This window comes from Ptiloglossa arizonensis, chromosome 8 (assembly GCF_051014685.1).
Source record: "Ptiloglossa arizonensis isolate GNS036 chromosome 8, iyPtiAriz1_principal, whole genome shotgun sequence".
NCBI lineage: Eukaryota > Metazoa > Arthropoda > Insecta > Hymenoptera > Colletidae > Ptiloglossa > Ptiloglossa arizonensis.
The window spans coordinates 11,130,234-11,150,425 of NC_135055.1; the positions used below are offsets into that span (position 1 = coordinate 11,130,234).

At 29.3% G+C, this 20,192-nt stretch overlaps 2 protein-coding genes across 2 annotated transcripts in view; one reads left to right on the top strand and one right to left on the bottom strand.

Moving 5' to 3' along the window:
* Nucleotides 1-5,682, bottom strand: part of Fucta (glycoprotein 3-alpha-L-fucosyltransferase A) — a 32,002-nt gene extending 26,320 nt beyond the window's left edge. The window contains exon 1 of the mRNA XM_076318421.1: nt 5,506-5,682. The gene's annotated coding sequence lies outside the window, so the exon portion shown is untranslated. The remainder of the gene's footprint in view (nt 1-5,505) is intronic.
* Nucleotides 5,683-12,129: 6,447 nt separating this feature from the next.
* LOC143150188 (uncharacterized) lies at nt 12,130-19,738 on the top strand. The gene is made up of 9 exons (XM_076318261.1): nt 12,130-12,539; nt 12,756-13,591; nt 13,699-13,888; nt 14,520-14,683; nt 15,275-15,567; nt 15,661-15,892; nt 15,988-16,180; nt 16,674-17,255; nt 17,352-19,738. The coding sequence occupies exons 1-9, from the start codon at nt 12,536-12,538 to the stop codon at nt 19,529-19,531; spliced, it is 4,674 nt and encodes a 1,557-aa protein (XP_076174376.1). The 5' UTR covers nt 12,130-12,535; the 3' UTR covers nt 19,532-19,738.
* Nucleotides 19,739-20,192: the final 454 nt, after the last annotated feature.

Genomic DNA, 20,192 nt, shown 5'->3' on the forward strand with positions numbered 1-20,192 from the left:
TCCGGAATTTTTCCTTAAAATATCTATTAATTCTTTCATCAATACTAAGTTTTTCTAATAAAATAGTACATAATCATTTTTGATATTACAAGAATGTTTCCACTTGTATAATAAGTTGTGCAATAAGTTTTGTCGTTCGATAAAGCTTATTGAGCAACTACTCTATCTTCCTTTCTTTTATATCTAGTACTATACAAAACTTATTGAACAACCTAATATTTGAACAACTTTTGAAATACATTTTATTGTTTTGTATGAATTTGTTTTGTATAAATTTGTATGAATTTCAATCTTATCCTTTCTTCGAATAAAATCATAAAAATTGCTTTATCAATTTCGAACAAGAACTATATATATGCATCAATATTGAAAGACTTCACCAAGCAATGTTTTTGTAAAACAAATATATGAAACCTTACAGTGCTTCGTTAAAAATAAACAATAATATATCAAAGACAATGGATGAAAATTTGTGACGAATTGTTCAAATAGTACGGAACGGTTCAATAAAAATAGTAAAACTAAATAACTCCAACGAATCATTCTAACTCCTACTCTACTCTTCATAAGTAATGAAACAACGGACATAACTATAGGCTTTGTATATGCAGTACCCTACAGAAGTGCAACCTTTCTCTTTTTAAATAAACCTACGGAAATCCAGTAGCTTGTGCATTCGTACAATAATAATATGGAAAGTAAAGCAGTATTCGTAAGTTCACAAAGCTACCTAGTCAGAATTCTTTGCCTTCTTTCGTAATAATGCAAACTCTCATACACTATTCGTTTCAGAAAGCTTTTAGTATTAAAAGGGACATCATGAAAATTAGTCGTGAGCTTCACAGTCACTTTGTCAAATTTCTCCATTAAGAGATACATTTTAAATGAGGCCGCATTCTATCGGTCAAAATATATTTTAAATCATTTTAAGGCGTTTAACTATAATACTCTCCGCGAAAATCTATGTTTAGTAAAACATCTATACGCAGTAACATCACAACGTAATGAAAATTTCATACCCATAAAAATATTCTACAACTTAGAATAAATGGTTCATTATCAATGGCTACTGCAATATATTTCTAATGAATTGTCTTATTGCCGAAACGATACTTCACACATAATGTTCAATATATTCGCGCGTTAAATTCTTGATGGTTTCCGTAATATAAATATTATTACCTCAATTTTATGAAATAGTCGAATCTTATTCGAGTTACAAATTCATAATTATATTCTACAACTACATATTAGAAACAATATAAAATATAATAATACTAAAAGTAGAGATTTCTACTTGTAACATTTCAATGCACACATACGCGAAATCTAAATCAAGTAGATTTAATATATAGGTAGAAAGAATGTGAAAAGCAGTATAAATATTGTAATTTGAAAAATGAATAAATAAAAAAATCAAACTTCAATGTTATTTAAAACTCAGAAATCATTCATAGACGTAGACTTTGCTTGCGCACCGAAATCAAAATTTTGCATGCAATCGACGTTTATCAATACTACATTAATATGTATAATTACTGACATATAAGAAGATATAAGAAATAAAAAATATGAGAGTAAGAAAGATCTTTTGTTACCGAAATTTATTTCAGTATTTAATATAGTGTTTAAGTTTATATTGTAAATAATTTCCATTTGAAAATAATTAACCACAAGCAAGAAAATACTAAAATTCTTTATTGAGACTAGTATTGAATAATATATTTTGAATCGTGTTTAGTTATATATTACAGAGGTGTGCAAATTATTGAATTTAAGATTTGAAAGATAAATAACAACAGATATTTATTAATAACACTTTATTCAATCTTTTCCCAACAAGTTTTCTCTTCAAGAAGACATTCTATTAAAGCTACTTGCCCAGGCAATAAGTCCTTTAGCTTCTCTATAAGCACATTCTTATATGCATGTATATATATCGAGACAGAATCGATAACCATAAATACTTCTTCGATTAAAATGAAGACGAAACTATTTACTAAAGTTTAAAAATATGTTAAAATACGTATTGTTTGTTCAAATATTACCTAATTATCACGACAACGTAAGGAACGCACAATAGAAACGAAAAAAGCTCTGAATAAACACCCAAGTACTCATGAAAACAGTTGATAACTAACTGGTAAAACAGTTTGCGATTAATAATAATCTCTGACAGAAACAAAGCTGTTAAATGACGATTAATAAATAACAACGCTACCTTTTAACCCTACCTTTTAAGTATTATGTTTTGATTAATAATTTGCACACCTCTGTATATGCCTACGTATAGTAGATATAATTCATGCATACTAGATGTTGAAAAAGGTCAGGACCAAACTTACCCTACATGTTACTGAAGCGAATTAAATGAAACAAGTTTATATAAATTTATGTCCGAAAATTTTATATTGGAAACTATTGATTTTTATCATTTGTTATGGCAGTTATAATAATGTTTGCACGATGATGGTTTGAAAGCTATACCGCGTACCTTCTTGCCGCAGCACGTCTATCACATCGCACCTCACTATACACAAAATGCACGTGCATGTTAATTGTGATTGCAAAAGTGAAATCGTAAAGAGAATCTGTGTTGTAAGATTAAGATCGTCTAATAAATATTAAAACGACTAATAGTAGAGATCTTGATGTCGTAGATCAAGTCATGTAAACAATAACTACCATTAAAAAGTATAATAAGTATACAATTCTGTATAACAAATTGTAATAGGAATTTTGCCAATAAATCTTTCAACGCTTATATCTTTTGAATAGAGAATTTTTGGACATTTATATAAACTTTTTTCATCTATTTGGCCTCAGTAACACGTAGTATAAGTTTAGTCCTGACCTTTTTAAAGACCCTGTATATAACAAATTCAATAAAATAGAATAAATATCCTTGGTCAATCGCTTTCAAAAATTCAGTACTAAATTCGACTATAATGTGGCAGTAATGCTAGCGGTTTTTGTTGTCAAAGTATAATTAAAGACAGAACTATAGAATGTCGTACATAACAGTATGAATCAACTTCTACGCCCACTTTTTAATTCACCCCCTCGTACTTTCAACGATAATCCCAATGTTTCGTGTACAATCATCAGATAAGCAGAAATACGAGGAAAGAGTTCACCAGTATTACTAATTTCAATAACAAATTTCATAATAATATAAATACTTGCGTGCATTACACATAAACACGAAGGTAAATTAAAAATCAAGATTTAGCCAAAATTGGAAGGGTTCTTCAATAAAAAATAAAATGAAATTCTAGAATTAATTTATTAGTATACACGAACAGTTTACGATAAAAAATAAAATTCGATTCAGTAAAATGTACGAAAATTTACAAATTGATAAAATTTGTAAAAACATATGTTTTCAATTTTCTTAATTGAAAATATTATCTCCATTCCTAGATGTAAAGTTGTAACAATAAAATTAAAGTTACACTTTTGTTAATATAAGTCACCTTATATTTCAAACAAATTTTTAATTTAAATAAAATTAATCCAACATTTTATATTGACATTTCTTTTGACATTACTGGTTTTGATAGGAAATGATTTAAAGAAAAAATAATTGCACACGAATATCAAATTAAACAGTTATAATTCAACTTATCTCTATCATGATAAGTATTTTAATTGCACGTGTTAAACCCCTAGAGAAACTATCTGTAAATAATGAAACTGACTATATCTTTTTATTTAGATAATTCAGATAATCATTTGTTATCACCCTCAAAGTAACTCCCTTCTGAATTGATAAACAGCTGTTATATTATGCTGCCATTTTTCAAATTAAAACAGTTCGGGTACTTTACTTATTAAAATATACTTAAAAAAGTATGTTATTTATCAATTAACTCATAGATTTGCACTCAAATAATGAAGAATTATATATTGTACAAACATATATAAAACCGTAGCATATATACAATATAAATGTATATACAACAATTATAACAATTATACATCCTTGATTTAATATTCGATCTAAGAAAAATGTAATAAATTGTAAAGTTTAAGCAAGAAAATGTGAGTGAATAACATGTGCACGTGTATAATACATTGCCTTAGTTGTTAATATTATCGTGTTCGAAAAGGTATAAATTATTACTAAAATTAATAAATAATAATATTTCTCCAAAAGCAGTCAAATGCACTAATTTTTAAGAATGTTTAAAGCCATGTAACAATTAAGAAAATTATTTTAACATATTAAACAGGAAAATATTATATTTAAATGTAATACTCTGAAGGATATCGATATAAATATTTCATGTACAATTAAATATTTACGAACACAAACCTAAAATAGTCTACATTACTAATACTAAACTGGTCTATAAGTATATCCTAATCCCTAATCTGATATTGAAGAAATGCTTTAGTACAATTTCATTAAAAGGATTTTTATATTTTGTTGACTGTTTATACTTCAACTTTTTCGTGTGAGTTTATAAATACTGATAGTACGATATATTTATAATATAAATATACATTACTATCTGATATTTATGATATATATAACGTTTTTCAACACCCTAATATTTGCTTGTTTATATGTTTTATACACAATTTTTATTTAAATTTAATTTATAAAACATGCAAGAATACAAAACCTTTCTTAAAATAGCGAAATTATTTAATAATTTTAGAATTGTAATAACTGAAAGAATTATTTTAATTTCATCGTACAAAGTAGTTTATAAAATTGAATTTGTATCGAAATTGATGCAGCACAAAACTGAGTTCCAAATTCGTATTGGTATTTCACAATTTCACGGTAGTATGTAAAAACTGTATTGATAATTTTTTAACTGATACATATCGATCAACACCTTTAAATTTCAAAACTTGCACAGTGATAAAAATATTACATACACATTCACAATATATTTAAAAAAACGTAACATTTTATTTGTATTTAGTATAATAAATGCACAACTCGAAAACAACTATGTTCAATCTACAGATTGACAAGTGTATAAAAGCATAGTTCGTCCTGTTATCATTCAATTTTGAATGTAAACTTGTTTTCTAGTATTCTATTCGTAGAACTTAATGTTGTAGAACTTGTATGAGAAACTTATAACCTTTCTTTATTCCACATTATACTTTGATGTTAACATTTATGAAACCGCGCCCAAAAGTCAAGCATTGATACAAATTTTGGAAAGAATGTATGCGATGTACAGAAATCAATATAAAAATCCGTAACACATGAAATGCTTGCTAAAATATCATAACGGAAACACGAACCGATAAATTTCAACCGTGTATTGGTAAAAAAATTCGAAATGAATTTTTCAAAAATCAACAATTCGTGTATTACGTTTGAAAAGAGATTTCTTATTTAAAGGTGTACAGTGATTATTAACAGAAGCTAGAAAATGATTTATAAATAACATGCGAATGTTAACAGTGTCGTACCGTACGATATTGGAAACGTTATGAATTGACACATACAAAAATGTAAGAAAAAGAAAGACTTACCATTTGAGAAATACATTGGAGAACGGTACCACACGTTTTTCCGCGAAATACGAGTAACAGTGCACCACGAAGATGCACCTCGATGATGCACCCACCCTTGGTCACATGTCCTAATCCTTTACGTCGGTCACCACCTATGCACGAGATTATTCATTCCCGATCAGGCAGTTCACGTTGTAGACGGTTGGCCTAGCCCGTCGCTTCTGTCCTCTCGCTATATCCTCCTCCTACTCCTACTCTACCTCTTTTTCCTCCGCCTCCTCCTCCTCCTTCTCGTCCTCCTAGTCTACCACCTCTGGATGTGCGCAGTTCCTTTCCCTTCTGTGAACGCTGCGCGTGGAACGCAAACCACCCCTTCGTCCCATCGTGAGCACCCTGAACTTTATCGGTATTACACATACTGAGGTACCAAGGGGAAAATCTATAAGAGCCGCGACTGCGCCCTCGTCACGATGGGTAGAATTTGCGCGCTTAAGCCTTCTTCAGCTTCGCCAACGTAATCGTCGTGCAAAGATGTCCTGTACGCCTACGGAGATCCTTACCCTTTGATTGGTAGTCGACGTACAATGTGGGCCGAAGAATTAGTACGTGGTCAAAAAATAAACGAACTTAATGACTCGAGATAGAATGATGCTTCAGTGGTAGTTGCACTCGAAGGGTGCAACAGAGTTTACGTATTAAAAGATCAAAGATATTACGAGAAGTCTAGGAACAAGAAGGACAAAGCTACAAATGATGAAAGAAACAGAAAGCATCTTGATTGAAATAAGAAATTTTACCAATCGTTGTCTATACAAATCATATAAAATTCGCGAATCACGTACAAGGATTGTATGACTTGTACATTGTAACAGTGATGTAAGTCCATTTATCTTCGTTTCAAGATGTAAAATATTTCAGTAGCTTGAACAATATTGATATAAACGCTAGAAAGATCGTTGTACGCTTTCGGCGATCGCAGATAAGTAAATTTACCAAGTGTTTAAAGAATGTAAACCGTTACCTGATAAGAAATATGTTTTTAGTGACCAGAAGTGGATTTGTGCTACTTTCAGAATTAACGAATTTCAAAAGCGTGGACTTGCACCAATATTTCAATGACAGAAGAGCAGTTGCGCAACTGGTTATGTTCTCTGGATGGCAGTTGAATATCTTTGACCAATGAGAGGTTATGCGAAAGGATAGGCGTCTTTAAAAACATAAAATTTCATAGTTTTATTGAAAACGAAATAATCCTTGTGCTACATGTGTTAAAATAATAAAGTGTAGAATATATGTTAATAAAATAGAACTTAAAGAATAAAATGAAAAAGCTTTCATTCGACAGTGGGTTAAATATGCAGATATGCATATACGTACAACAGTTACTGCGCAAGCGCACAGGCGCGCAGCTTAGAGGGAACATCGAATTGCACCATATTTATTTATTTTTGGATTTTTGGATTTTTGGATTTCAAATTACAAATGGCAACCAATGAATACAATTTACTTTAATTTAACTTTAATGTATAGTTCCTTTCATTTTTGATTATCATGATTGCCACTGTTATCAAGGTTTTTTATATAAATAAGTTATATACTCAGTATATTCACGGACATAAGAATATTATGTTCGTGGATTTAGGCATAATAAATATTGTTCTCTTTCTGTTGAACAATTGAATTTCAATCAAGGCGATTATGAGGGAATTTTACCTCGCAGCACAAAAACGTTTTAGTAATTTAGTAATTTGATTTATTTTACACGTATAATTCATATTAACTGTCGCGTTGTTCGTTCAAACTCGTGTAAGTAATGTAAAATCGAGTTTATTCTAATTTAAATAATTGTTAAATTTCGTGATGTCTAGTTCACATAGAAAACTGGTATACATACATTATTCTCTATAGGATCTTTTCTCTATCTTTGTCTACAGAAAATTTCAGACAATTTATAGTACTGTATCAACATTTATAAGCGTAATTTGCACTCAGATGAACAGAAAATCGTATCGATATTCAATATTAGCAACAAATATTCTACTTTCTTTTTAAACGGTGCACATTGTCGTTCGATAAAAATCTATTACTTATTAGAACCAATGACGCTGTATAGTCGATTTATCGAACATGTTAACATATATCTATTATCTGAACTCTCGTTCTCAAAGCATGTTCGTCTACATACATGTGAAATTTGTTAATGTGACAATCAACTTTAGTCACAATCGTGTGAGTCGTGCGAACCGCACGATTCCTACTATTAATGGCAAGATTGAAATACTTTGAAATTTTCAAACTAACGTTTGAAAAATGACAATTTCTTTCTCACAAGAGTATAACATAGAAAAATCTACTGAAGATAAAATACTGCAACATCAAGTGATGAAATTAGTGAATAAAAATTCCGATAGGAAGCAAAAAGTCATATCATCGGCTGAAAATAAACATTTAGAGGATGCAATATACTTGGAGTTTTTACAACAATTGTGTTATTAGCGCGTCCATTACAGGAGCGATTTTATGCGAAAAGGATGTGCAATTAGCTACAAAAATGAAGAGAAACGCTTATTTTGGAGTCAACAACGGATGACTAAAAACTTTCAAAAGAAGACGCGTAATACGGCTTTTAAACAATCAAGGCGAAAATTTATCAGCAAACGCTGAAAATGCAGAAGGTTTCAAAGAATATATCCAAAATATGATACTTAAGAAGAGGTACTCCAACGACTATATTTATAATGCCGATGAATCCAGATTATTTTGGAGAATCCTAGATCCCTACTAGGGAAGTCATTTACTTCGTATACAGAAGTTGCTGCTCCTGAGTGTACAAATTCAAAAGACAAAGTCACGATAATGTTCTATTCCAATGCTACCGGAACTCATAAGCTCCCATTACTTATGATTGGTAAATCACGACAGTCCACATGTTTCAAGAATGTGTGCAATTTTCCAGTAATTCATACAGTACAGAAGAATGTCTGGATAGATACGGAAATATTTAAAGAATGGTATCTAACGATTTTTGTTCCTAACGTAAAAAAAGCATCAAGAGAAAATCGAACGAAAAGAAAAAGAACATATTAGACAATGCACCGGCGCATATTTCGAAAGATGTACTCCTTATGACGAACGAAATGTTCAAAGTTATATTTTTGTCTCCTAATATAACCTATTTACTTACAACCGATGAATCAAGGGATGATTGAAAAATGGAATTCAATTACGAAAGATAATTTACGAAATTCTTGGAATAAATTCGTATCCCACGTTGTGCTGAGTGCAATGTGAAAGATATTATAGCTTAGAAGCGATGCGAACGATAAAGATTTTCAAATGCTAACCGACAATGATATTTTATATTTAAACTTTTCAAAAAATACGTCGAACAAAATCATACATCCAGAGGAAAAAGATGACGAAAAAAGCAGCAAGGAAATTGTCAACAGAGATGAAAAATCGATTCCCAATACAGCTGAAGTTTTCTTAAAGAGTATAAATACTGTAATGAAATAAATTGAAGTACGACCAGAATTAAATATTGATAATTTTCGGTGTTTAAACGATGTAAAAAATTTCGTTTATATGAAATCGACAAACATTTAAAATGTTAATTATTATGTTGCAAAATAAAAAATAATTGCTTCAAAAAATATTACTCACAAAATATGGCTCTCCCTTTTTCTCTCATTCTGATCCCAGACTTTCTTTTCCGCGTTCTCAACTTCGTCAATTTGTTTATACAATATACTATTCTGGAAGATGCAACCCTTAAGTTGGAAATTATTTTGTAACTTTAATGATTGTGGGTATACTTCAAATGTATGTAAGTTACTGTTGCATCTTATAAGAAATGGTAAGAATACAAATCCATTATACACATAAATAAACTATAGTGGAAGGGATAATCAGTGAGCTCTTACTATCCGAACTACTTGAGTATCCAAACGCTCTTGTTTCTCTTCCGATTCGGATAAATGGAGTTCTACTGTAGTTGTAATGTTGACCTCTCGTCACCAACGTGTTGCTAAGTGGGCATCCCTTCCAATTGTCAACGGGATACAACGAACAAGTTTACGCGTACAAATGTTAAGATTTCGTGTATTTGATCAATGTTTCCTATACTTCTATCATGTGAACTAGACAAATCTAATTTTAATTAATATTTATTCCATGTCAATACAAAAACTTTAAGCTCTTCAATGTGTACTTTCACTTTAGATATGATAGTAACAATTATGTGCATATGACAGTATTGTCGACTTAACGGTCTGCTTTTCATCCGACTTTACGATCCGTCATTATTCCCATCAGTTTCCAAAAACTAGCATTCCCACGTGTACCGCCTCGATAATATCTATGTATAATAAATAAACGTATCTCGGTCAAGTATCGTTATCTACGATAACTCCTGGAACAACTACCTTCCACGATAATTGTTCAAATATAATCCCAATCCGGGGACCGTATACTTGTACCGTATACTTGTACTGTATACTTGTACTGTATACTTGTACTGTATGTAACTAAGAAGCAACACTTTCAAGTATTTGTTGTCAATTTTGATGAAATTTTACAGGCTTCTAAATCAATAAAAAATAAGGTACATTTTGTTTTTAGTTGCAGCAATTAAATAACTCCCATTAAGATGTGACATATTCTGTAGAGAAAATGGTCCCTTATTTTTAATTGCCCTATAAACCTATAGTTTTGTCAGAATCAATATCAGACGTTTGGTGCTTATTCCTTGTCAAATACATTACATTAAAAAAATATTACATACTGTGTAATATACTGATTGCAATAATAAATGTTACATTATTCAAATTTGTAATTATAAACTCAGTTTATAATATTTTATATTTATTTCCTTTGCCTCAATGATCACTCAGTAATCTTCTTGAAACAAATTTTACTAGCTTTTGTTAATTTCCAACAAAATTGCCTATTCTAACATGCTTTTTTAATTATTTCTATTTTCTAATTTTCGATAAAATTTATATCTGAGAATGAAAAACCTTGTTTAGGGATACAGTATAATAATAATTGACCTCTTTTATGTTCAGTTTAATTGAATTTGCTAATAAATGTTTGGATATCACAATAGTATGTTTTATCATTCCTTGTTTCTTCAATGAACACAATGTTCTCAACATTGACGTAAACCATATTCTCTGTTCTATGATACGTCTACAACCATATTTGATCGTCAGTTAAAAATCCAATTTTTTTATGTAAAAATTCAAGAAGTAATAAATTCTGTAAAAAAAACATTAAAGTATATCTATCCTAAAACAGATAAATTCCAAGATATTTAACTTTTAAAACAGTTAAACACTGTGTATTGTTTATTTATGTATGAGGCAATGAGACATACATGTAGTACTGCAAATCGAAGATTACAAACCTAAGACTCTAACATAGTACATGTAATACCCTAATACGTTAACATCATACAAACTATCTAATATATATCTTTAATATACACGAACACAAAACTTAATATACAAAACTTAAAAACTGTAAATTTAGAATTATTATAGCAAATGTGCAAATGCTATTTTGAGCCTAAAATTTATTTTTATTTTTATTTTTATTATCACAAATATTTTATTAGGAATTCAATATTTTATGCAAACATTTTTTCTCTTCACTATATTTTCTTATTGTAATTATATAAAAACTGAATGTACATACATATATATTTGTTATATTGCTTGACTAAAAATTTAATACTTAAAAAGTATTTTACATAAAATTATTTTCTTCATTTTAAATTTAAATATTACAAAGAAGAAAATGTGAAAATTTCATAGAAATAACATACAATTTTAAAAATTTCAATTTAATAAAGGATTGTTACTTGAGAGTAATTATATTTATATTAATCCATTATTTAAATATTGAATGAATAATTTGTTATTAGATAGCAATCACAAAATAGTAATTAAAATAATTCATGAAAATTATATATAACTTAATGAAATGTAATAGTATCATTACTGCTTTATTAAATTCTCAAGAAAAACTATTAGATTACGTCTGTCCAACATTTTAATACTTTTAGGTTATGTATCCTATATTCAAAGCAATGGTTAATAATTCATAGATGTGCACACCCTGAAATTTTTAGAGAACAGTTAATGAAAATAAAGAACAGTTTATCTATTATACATTATTTTAATAAGAATATTATTAAACAAATTATTTCATTTTTATCTGATATTAATCTCCGCTTAAAAGTAGTAACTTCTAGTAAATATAGATATATTTTAATAAATAAGATATTCTTCTCAATTTTTATGTATTCAAAACACTACATTTGAAAAGTTAGTGATTCTAACTATCATGTGTATCTACCTTAACAGTGGGTTTCTATTGACTTATATCAGTATATAAATACATAGACGGGCGCGCGTACACATCATATAATGTATATATGTATATATTGAATCTTGCTAATTTAAAAAAAGTAAAAATATTAAAGATATTTTATTTAATAGCGAAGTTATTATAATATATAGAGGGTAGAAATATTGATTGATAAATAGACTTTTTATTTTGCGAATTGAAATTTCGAACTAACTTTACCCTAATCGATTGCTTTTGGAACGCCATTTTCTTCATTGCCCATCGCGCGATTAAATTTTACTTGGCGTGAAGTAGTGCGATGAAATAAAGCGAAGATTATGTAAAACTCGTGCAACACGGAAACTATACGTATAATAAAGGAATTCGAAAAAAAAGTACCGTATTATACAGTGATATATATGTACGTATATATAGTTTTATATACGGTAAAAGATTTATTTTTGTGAACACTACGATTTGTGTAAAATGTTCATGATAAACCAAGGAGGTACAATAACAATGAAGTATTTGATAAATGATTTGGTTTAATTCCATTCGTTCATCGATTCTTCGTATGCGTCAGTTACGTCATAAAGTCAGTTATCAATATTAAGTGCAACGTCAGTAACGTTTTACTCGGAGTGTCATTTGTCTTGGATTGTAAGATTAAAAAGTCACATTTAAAGGTCGACGAGAAATGGGTAAGTCTTTACTCCTAATATTTTACTATTTTGTCGGTAAATGTTTTTATACCTTCATTTGGACACTATTCATTTTTGAACATTGTACAATAGTTTTTGTATCTAATTACAAAAGTTAATTCCAGTTAGAAGTATTATCATTATAAATGAAAATAATAACCATAACTTAAATCTCTTACACTGAAAATATTTAAACAAGCAATAAACATGTTATAGAAAATTCAGGAGCAGTTATGATCGAAGGAGAAAACTATGAAGTAGTAGATGAATGTATCGAAGAAGAAGATACATCCAATATTACGCAAAATAAGCCTGTGGAAGAGGAAAATATATTGAAACCTATACAAAATAAGTCTATAAAGAAGGAAGATAACTCCAGTACCACACAAAATAAGCATGTAAAGGAGGAAAACAAACCTAATACTATGCAAGGTAACTCTGTGAAGGAAGAAAATATACCCATTATTACGCAAAATAATCCTTTGGAGAAAGAAGATACATCCAATGCTACACAAAATAAATCTTTTAAAAATTCTATAGATACTGAAAATCAACTTATAGATGTTTCACCTATAAATGTTGAAACACAAAATGAAAATGTTGTACAAGATGAAGTAGTATCAAACATAGATATAACAAATGATCTGTCATCAGATAATGTAAATGTTGATAACAATGTCAATAATAGTGTAACAAATGAGGAAAACAAATGTTCAGAACAACAAAATACAGACTCAATTGACTTCACCGCTGATATTAGTTTGGATCAGTTGGATGAACAAAAAGATATAACAGATGAAGATGTTTTACATCATTTAGATGAAATTGAAAATATAGTTTTGGATTCTTCAGATTTTCAAACACAAGAGGAACAAAATGAATCAGAGCAAAAAAATACAAGCTGTAATTTAGAAGAAGATAAACTTAAACAAATTAATGAAGAAAATGAAAATATTAATGTTGATCAAAATATATCTTGTAACAATACCACAAATGTTAAAGATGAAGTAAAAATAGAACAATCTGATACAAATGATTGGTATGAGAAAAAGGTAATATATAAAATATAATAAAAACAAATAAGGAATTGAGATTTATAAATTATATTTTATATGTAATTCATCATTTAAAATTGTCATTTTAAATATATGTCCTACAGCTTGCTGAAAAGGAAGCAATTATAAAAGAACGACTGTCAAAAGTGTCTAGAGTTTTGGGAATTTCTTATCCATGTTATGAAAAATGGTTAGAATGGGAAGAAAATGTGAATGGGTCTCCTCTCTGCAAATTGAAACCAGCTCGACAATGTTGTTTGGAAAAACCATATACTAATCGTTGGAAGTTTATCTGTAAGTACATCTCACTGTTTTTGTTAGACTTCAGACTGTGACTTTATAATTACCTAATCATATCTCAAATAAAGATGGTAAAGAGTAACAAAATCAATATATTTGTTGACTGTGTAGATAGCACATAGTTAGAATATCAATAATTAAGAAGAAGAAATTCAACTAATAATCTAAATGGTTCAAATAGTTAAAGTAATTATATATTAAATGAAAATGTTATTAGCCTTAGTTCAGATTCCAGTCTAATAATTCATATAGTCAATTTTTCTCTTTCTATAATCTCATAATTAAAAAATATATTTGGACATGCAAAGCATTTGTATGTATATTATATTCAACATTTAAGTAATAAAGTAGAATAACATATGTTTTATGATTATAATGTTTGAAACTATTGAATTTAAAACTATTTTTTAATTTAAAATTAAAATTATTTATTTCCTTTTGAGCATTGCATTGGTATGTTACCTTTTAATCTTATTAATGGTTCATTTATTATATTAAAAATATTATATTTTCTGTTTTATTTTGTTGCTTTTCTCAAGATTAAAGAAATTTTGTATTTTAAAAAATGTATTCAGTAATTTGACTTTCTTGACTGGATAATAAATTCAATTTTGTACATATGTAGGCAGCAGGAAAAAAGTGCAAGAATCTCAAAAGAAGATGAATGATGCTGATATTTCCTTTACCAAAAATTCCGAAACAGTTTGGAAATTGGAAGCAAGTGGGGCATGGGGTGTTGATGTAAATAATGAATCCGAATTTCCACCTTTTGTATTGCGTGCTGTAAAGGTATATTTAATTTTTTTATTAGTACACTCTCTTTGACTTTTGAAACTGGATGTGTGTATGTATTTATATACAGCAAATTTTGTGCACAGTAAACAGCATGAAGACATTCATTCACTCAGACAATAGAATTAAGAAAGCAGACCTTCAACTACAGAATTTTATAACATTCTTAATAGAGATTAGCTTTATTTTAAACCAAAACGGATTATGAAGACAAATAGAATAATAAATTAAAAACAAAATGATAATACATAACATATATATGTGTACATGATGCACTTTCTCTTACATAAAAGAAATTTTCCAAAGAGATATGTGGAAATTTTGTTATCATTAAATTAACAATGAAATTTAAAAAATAGGTTTTACCATTTTTAATTATATGAATAAAAAATATAAACATATTAATATAATTCAAATTACAATAAGTATACTATATGTATTATAATACATATGGTTTATACTTTTATTATACATCATTGACTTAATTTTAATATTTTGAATTTGTTGTCTATTATCATGTTATAATAGTTAAATAAACCATGTATTATGTAACAAAGTGTGCATTTTATTATATTTTATATTGTGCAGATATTTGAGGAATTTCTCCAAACAACAGAACAACCAACTAGCCAGGATTCTGTAAATGACAACTTCTCTGATGACCTAGTTGTAGAAATGGAATCAAAAAAGGAAACAAATACTGAAGGGAAACAGGAATGGTCATGGTTACTGGTGCGTTGTAATAGCATGGATGAGCTTATGCTATTTGCAACTGGAAGAAATATTAATCGCTCCACAATGGACCGTTTGAAACAAGTTTATGAATCTGGAGCTGGAAAAGATTGCAATGTGAAGTCTCTTTATTGCAAGTCCACAAACAAGTAAGAATAGTCCTATAAAATTTATAATCAATATTTTCTAACTTTTGTTATAAAACTAATAGCATGTCACTAAATCATACTTTATAATTTTAGGTTTGATGATACAACTGTCACAGATACAACGTTTTTGGTAGGGTCAGAAGCTTTAGACGAAATTGTAGGTGGATTAAAAGTGCAACTTGCACCTAAAACAAATTTTTGGTCAAATACTGCAGGAGCAGAAAATGTAGCAAATGCAGTAATGGACTTACTTGCACCTAGTCCAAAGTCAACTTTACTTGAAATAGGATGTGGTATTGGTCTTATCGGATTGATGATGGCATCTGTAAGTAAAAAAGCTACATTTTTATTGAAAACCATTATGTTATAGTTTTGCTATGGATTAAAAAATGATTGAATTTATTTTTTAAATTACTATAGAAATGTCAACAAGTTATAGGAGTGGATTCTCCATCAGAAGTGGAAGAAGCAGAAATGACATGCGAATTAAATAATATAAAAAATGCTTCGTTCATTATGGGATCTCCTACTGAAGTAATAAGTAAAATAATCACGGCAGTGAAAAATCGGAAAACGTGTGCAGTAATTAATGCAAATACTAACATCGGTCGAGGTATATAACAATATTACAAGTATATAAAATTTATAATTGTCTACTACTTTTATGATCTACTATGTTCAAATATGTATAGTTATATCTTTTAGTGTAAAAAGAAGGTATAATTTCAAATTTTTGAACTCGATATTCGATATATTTATCGTGGAGTATTCTGCACTATTTTTTTTATTTTTCAATAATTTTCTGCAGATTACGGTGGCGATCTGAACAAATTTTTTAATTGATTGTTAACGTTCAATACTTTTGTCAAATGTTTCTTTTATTTTTATAAATTTTTATCAATAATTTAGAATTGATAGCAAAAATGACTGCTCACCTTGTTTAACGTTTTATGTTTTTCATTATTTATTTGTAGGATACAAAAATATATTAGAATAATTTAAGAAGTTCAACAGTAGATAATAATTTTTTTCGTTCAATGAATTTTGATTGAGCTTCTTTGGTAAATAGTTATAAATTTTCATTACATATATATTTCTCTTTACAGCAATTGAGGTAATGACGTGTCTTAGGAAAATTCCATCTCTTAAACGAATAGTGATGATAACAACATTAACTAAACAATCAGTTCGTGCTATATTAGAATTAGCTCGGCCTGTAGATAATAATAATTATGGATCGCCATTCATTCCAATTTTGGCATGTGTTGTTGATACTTTACCTGTTGGTCCTCATTTCGAAGCTGTTATCCTATTACAACGACGAATGATAAATAAATTCAATCAACAATGGTTTAAAAAGAGTTCAGAGGAAAATTCTAAAACTCCAGAAACTAAAATTATCCAAGGAAAGATTGATGAACAAAGTACCAATGGAGCAGATAAAAAAACACCAATCAAAGAAACTGATTTACGGACAAAAAAGAACATTACTAAATCATTAATAAAACATCCTGCAAAAAAAACGAAACTACCAATAAAGAAACCAATTCACATGAAAAATACCGAAAGTCCATTTATAAAAAATAAATTCAAGGGAAAACGTTCTCATTCTCCAGACAGAAGTGAAATACCGCCAAAAAAATTAATGAAGAAGTTTGTTAAGTTTAGTCCTAAATCTGGGCAAATGGGTAAGTTTACTTTATTTATAAACATTTTTTAAAAAGTTTGATTCGTCTAATTCTTTTATCAATTACAAATTTTAGTAATACATTTTTTAATATTAGATTTATCAATAAAAAAGAAAAAAGAATGGACTACAGAAAACTTCCAACTGCGCATCAATCCAGTATATGAAAAGAAATTACGGGAACATAAAGAGCAAGCTGATTTAAGGGAAAGATTATCTAGTAATCGAATTGATACAGACATCGCACAAACAGTAAAAGAGCATCAGGCACTTTTAGAAATAGCAAAGGAAAAATTAAGTGGTCCGGCGCCCACTGTTGACGTAAATACTGCTAAACAATTACAGAATATGTTGAATATGGTTCTAGAGCAAACGAATAAATTGCAAAGTCAGCTTCCACGTTCTGTTTGGGATCGTATTGCACCACCAGAAAATGTGAATTCGGATCAAAGAGAAATTAAACAGGAGGATTCTGTTTTAAAAGGTCGATATGTTCTAGAAAAGAACTCCCAAGATATACTAATTACAACGACAAATAAAAAATGTTTAAATGATGAGAATTCTGAGACAAAACCCTTTTACAAAAAATACAATAATTTGCCACCTTTAGAACCAAATACAGTAATGCCAGTAGTGCAATCTGCTGATTACAGAGTAGAGAACCCGTTTCGTACCCCGGATCGGTATCATGGAACAGATATACAACAACAAAGTCAAGAAAATTCTTGGAATCGAAATAATGAGACATTCGAGAGAAATCGTTGGAGTGACATAGGAAATATGAGAAAACTAATTTCACCTATGAGAAGACAAACTTCTCCAAAACATCGTGTATCTCCTCCCAAAAGATTTTCACCTAAACGTCCATTGTTATCTCCTCCAAGGCGTCCTTGTTCTCCTCCTAGGAGGCACTTTTCTCCTCTTCGTCGCCCATCCTCACCATTGTATAGACAACGTTCTCCTATGAGGCGTCAAATGTCTCCTCCGCTAAAACGTCCTATGTCACCACCAAGACGAATATCACCACTAAGGCGGCCCTTGTCACCAAGACGCCCAACATCATCACCACGACGTATTGAAATGACTATAAATCGATCAATGTCACCATTAAGACGTCAAACGTCACCTTCAAGACGACAAATGTCTCCAATAAAAATAACTGTATCTTCTTCCAGGAGGCAACTATCTCCAATAAGGCGACAAATATCCCCTCCAAGAAGGCAAAATCCTTCTCCTAATCGAATGATATCTCCAAATAGGCAAGAAATGTTACTTTCTAAGCGACAAACAATGCCACAAGAAAAACAACAAATATCACCAATGGAGCGTACAGAATCACCTCGTAGATTTATATTTGGACGTCCTGGGTCACCACCAAGAAGACAACAATCTCCACAGAGACGACAAATGTCACCACAGCAAAGGTTTGTCGATGATTGGGATATACCAAGTAGAGGAGCCATTGAACAAAATACTTGGACTCGCTCTATTGGAAGAACGCCAGAGCAGAATATCTGGCGAAATGAAAAAGCTTCAACATCCAATAACAATTGGGATCAAACTCCTCCTAGCGATAGACGTCGTAAAAGTTTCAACCAAGAGAAGTGGGATGGTAAAGATTCTACTTGTGATGATACGTGGAACAGTGGTGGAAATACTTGGAATTCTAAGCAAATGTGTCCAAAAACTATGATTAAAGAAACATGGACATTAAATTCTGATAATAGATGGTCAAATACGTCTAATACAGTTGGAAGTAGTAATGACAATTGGAATATTCGTGGAAAAGAAAGTTTCAACGCTCGCAAAGAACCTTGGATGGACAAAAAGAAACAAGTTAGATGGGAATCGGTAAATGTTAAGGATTCTTGGAAACAATCTGACAAAGAAGATTTAAATGATTTACCAGAAGATGCAAAAGATCCTTGGGGCGATGATGGTAATCTGGGTTTAAAAGAAAGATGGCTTAAATTTGAGAATATCAATATAGCTACATCATCTCCATGGATAAGAGAGAGCGGACAAGGGGACAAATGGACAAAACAAAAAGATAATTGGCAAAATATAGGTGTATCTTTTAATACAAAATCTCAATGGCAAAATAATGGCATTCAAAATGTCGGAGAGTCACGTTGGATTTTTCAAAACGAAAATGAGAAGAAAACTCCACCAAATACTTGGCAAAGTGGAAAAAATATGGGATCTTGGCAAACTCAAAATTCGAATTTTCAACCACAATGTTCTTTTTCTACCACCCAGTTTAAAGGTTTACATTAAGATTTGTGTTCCTTAATTTAATAACATTAATTATTAACAATTTAGTTTGTTAGAAAGTTCTTATTATTACGCTACTTGGGTCACAAAGGGGATACCATAACTTTTTTATGTTCTATTAAAAGTAAAAATTATTTAAAAACTATGAAATAGGTAAAAACAGTTAAAGCTTAACCATTTAATGTCATGTTACATTACACAATCAATTATCAATTACTGTAATTTATGTTTTATAAATTATACATAAAAAAATTTATTCCATTTTCCAAATTATTATTTTGTTATTTAAGCATTAAAAATGTTATTAAAGTATCATAAGTATTGATTCAAAAATTATATAAATATTTACAAAACTTATAAGTTTAATATGGCATTATAAAATCTGGGAAATGGTATTTATGAAAAATCTCCTTTGAGACAGTGTAAAAAGTAAGTTTATATTGTACTTTTCAAATAAAACTGCATTTACATAAAAAGATAATGGACTTACTTGTATTTGACAAAAATGTTACTTTCAATTGACACACATATACATATATACATATTTTACATTTAACATTTAATTTTTAAGTGATTATAAAATTTTAATACATGTTTTATCATAAAAATATTATACACATTTTTAAATAAAAGTGTGTATGGTAAAAGTATTGCATACTAACAT

What these genes read in the sequence shown, in the direction of transcription:
- LOC143150188 (XM_076318261.1), top strand. An exon ending in ATGATTGGTATGAGAAAAAG is followed by an intron (nt 13,592 to 13,698) that starts GTAATATATAAA and finishes TATGTCCTACAG; the next exon opens with CTTGCTGAAAAGGAAGCAAT. An exon ending in TCCTAAATCTGGGCAAATGG is followed by an intron (nt 17,256 to 17,351) that starts GTAAGTTTACTT and finishes TTTTAATATTAG; the next exon opens with ATTTATCAATAAAAAAGAAA.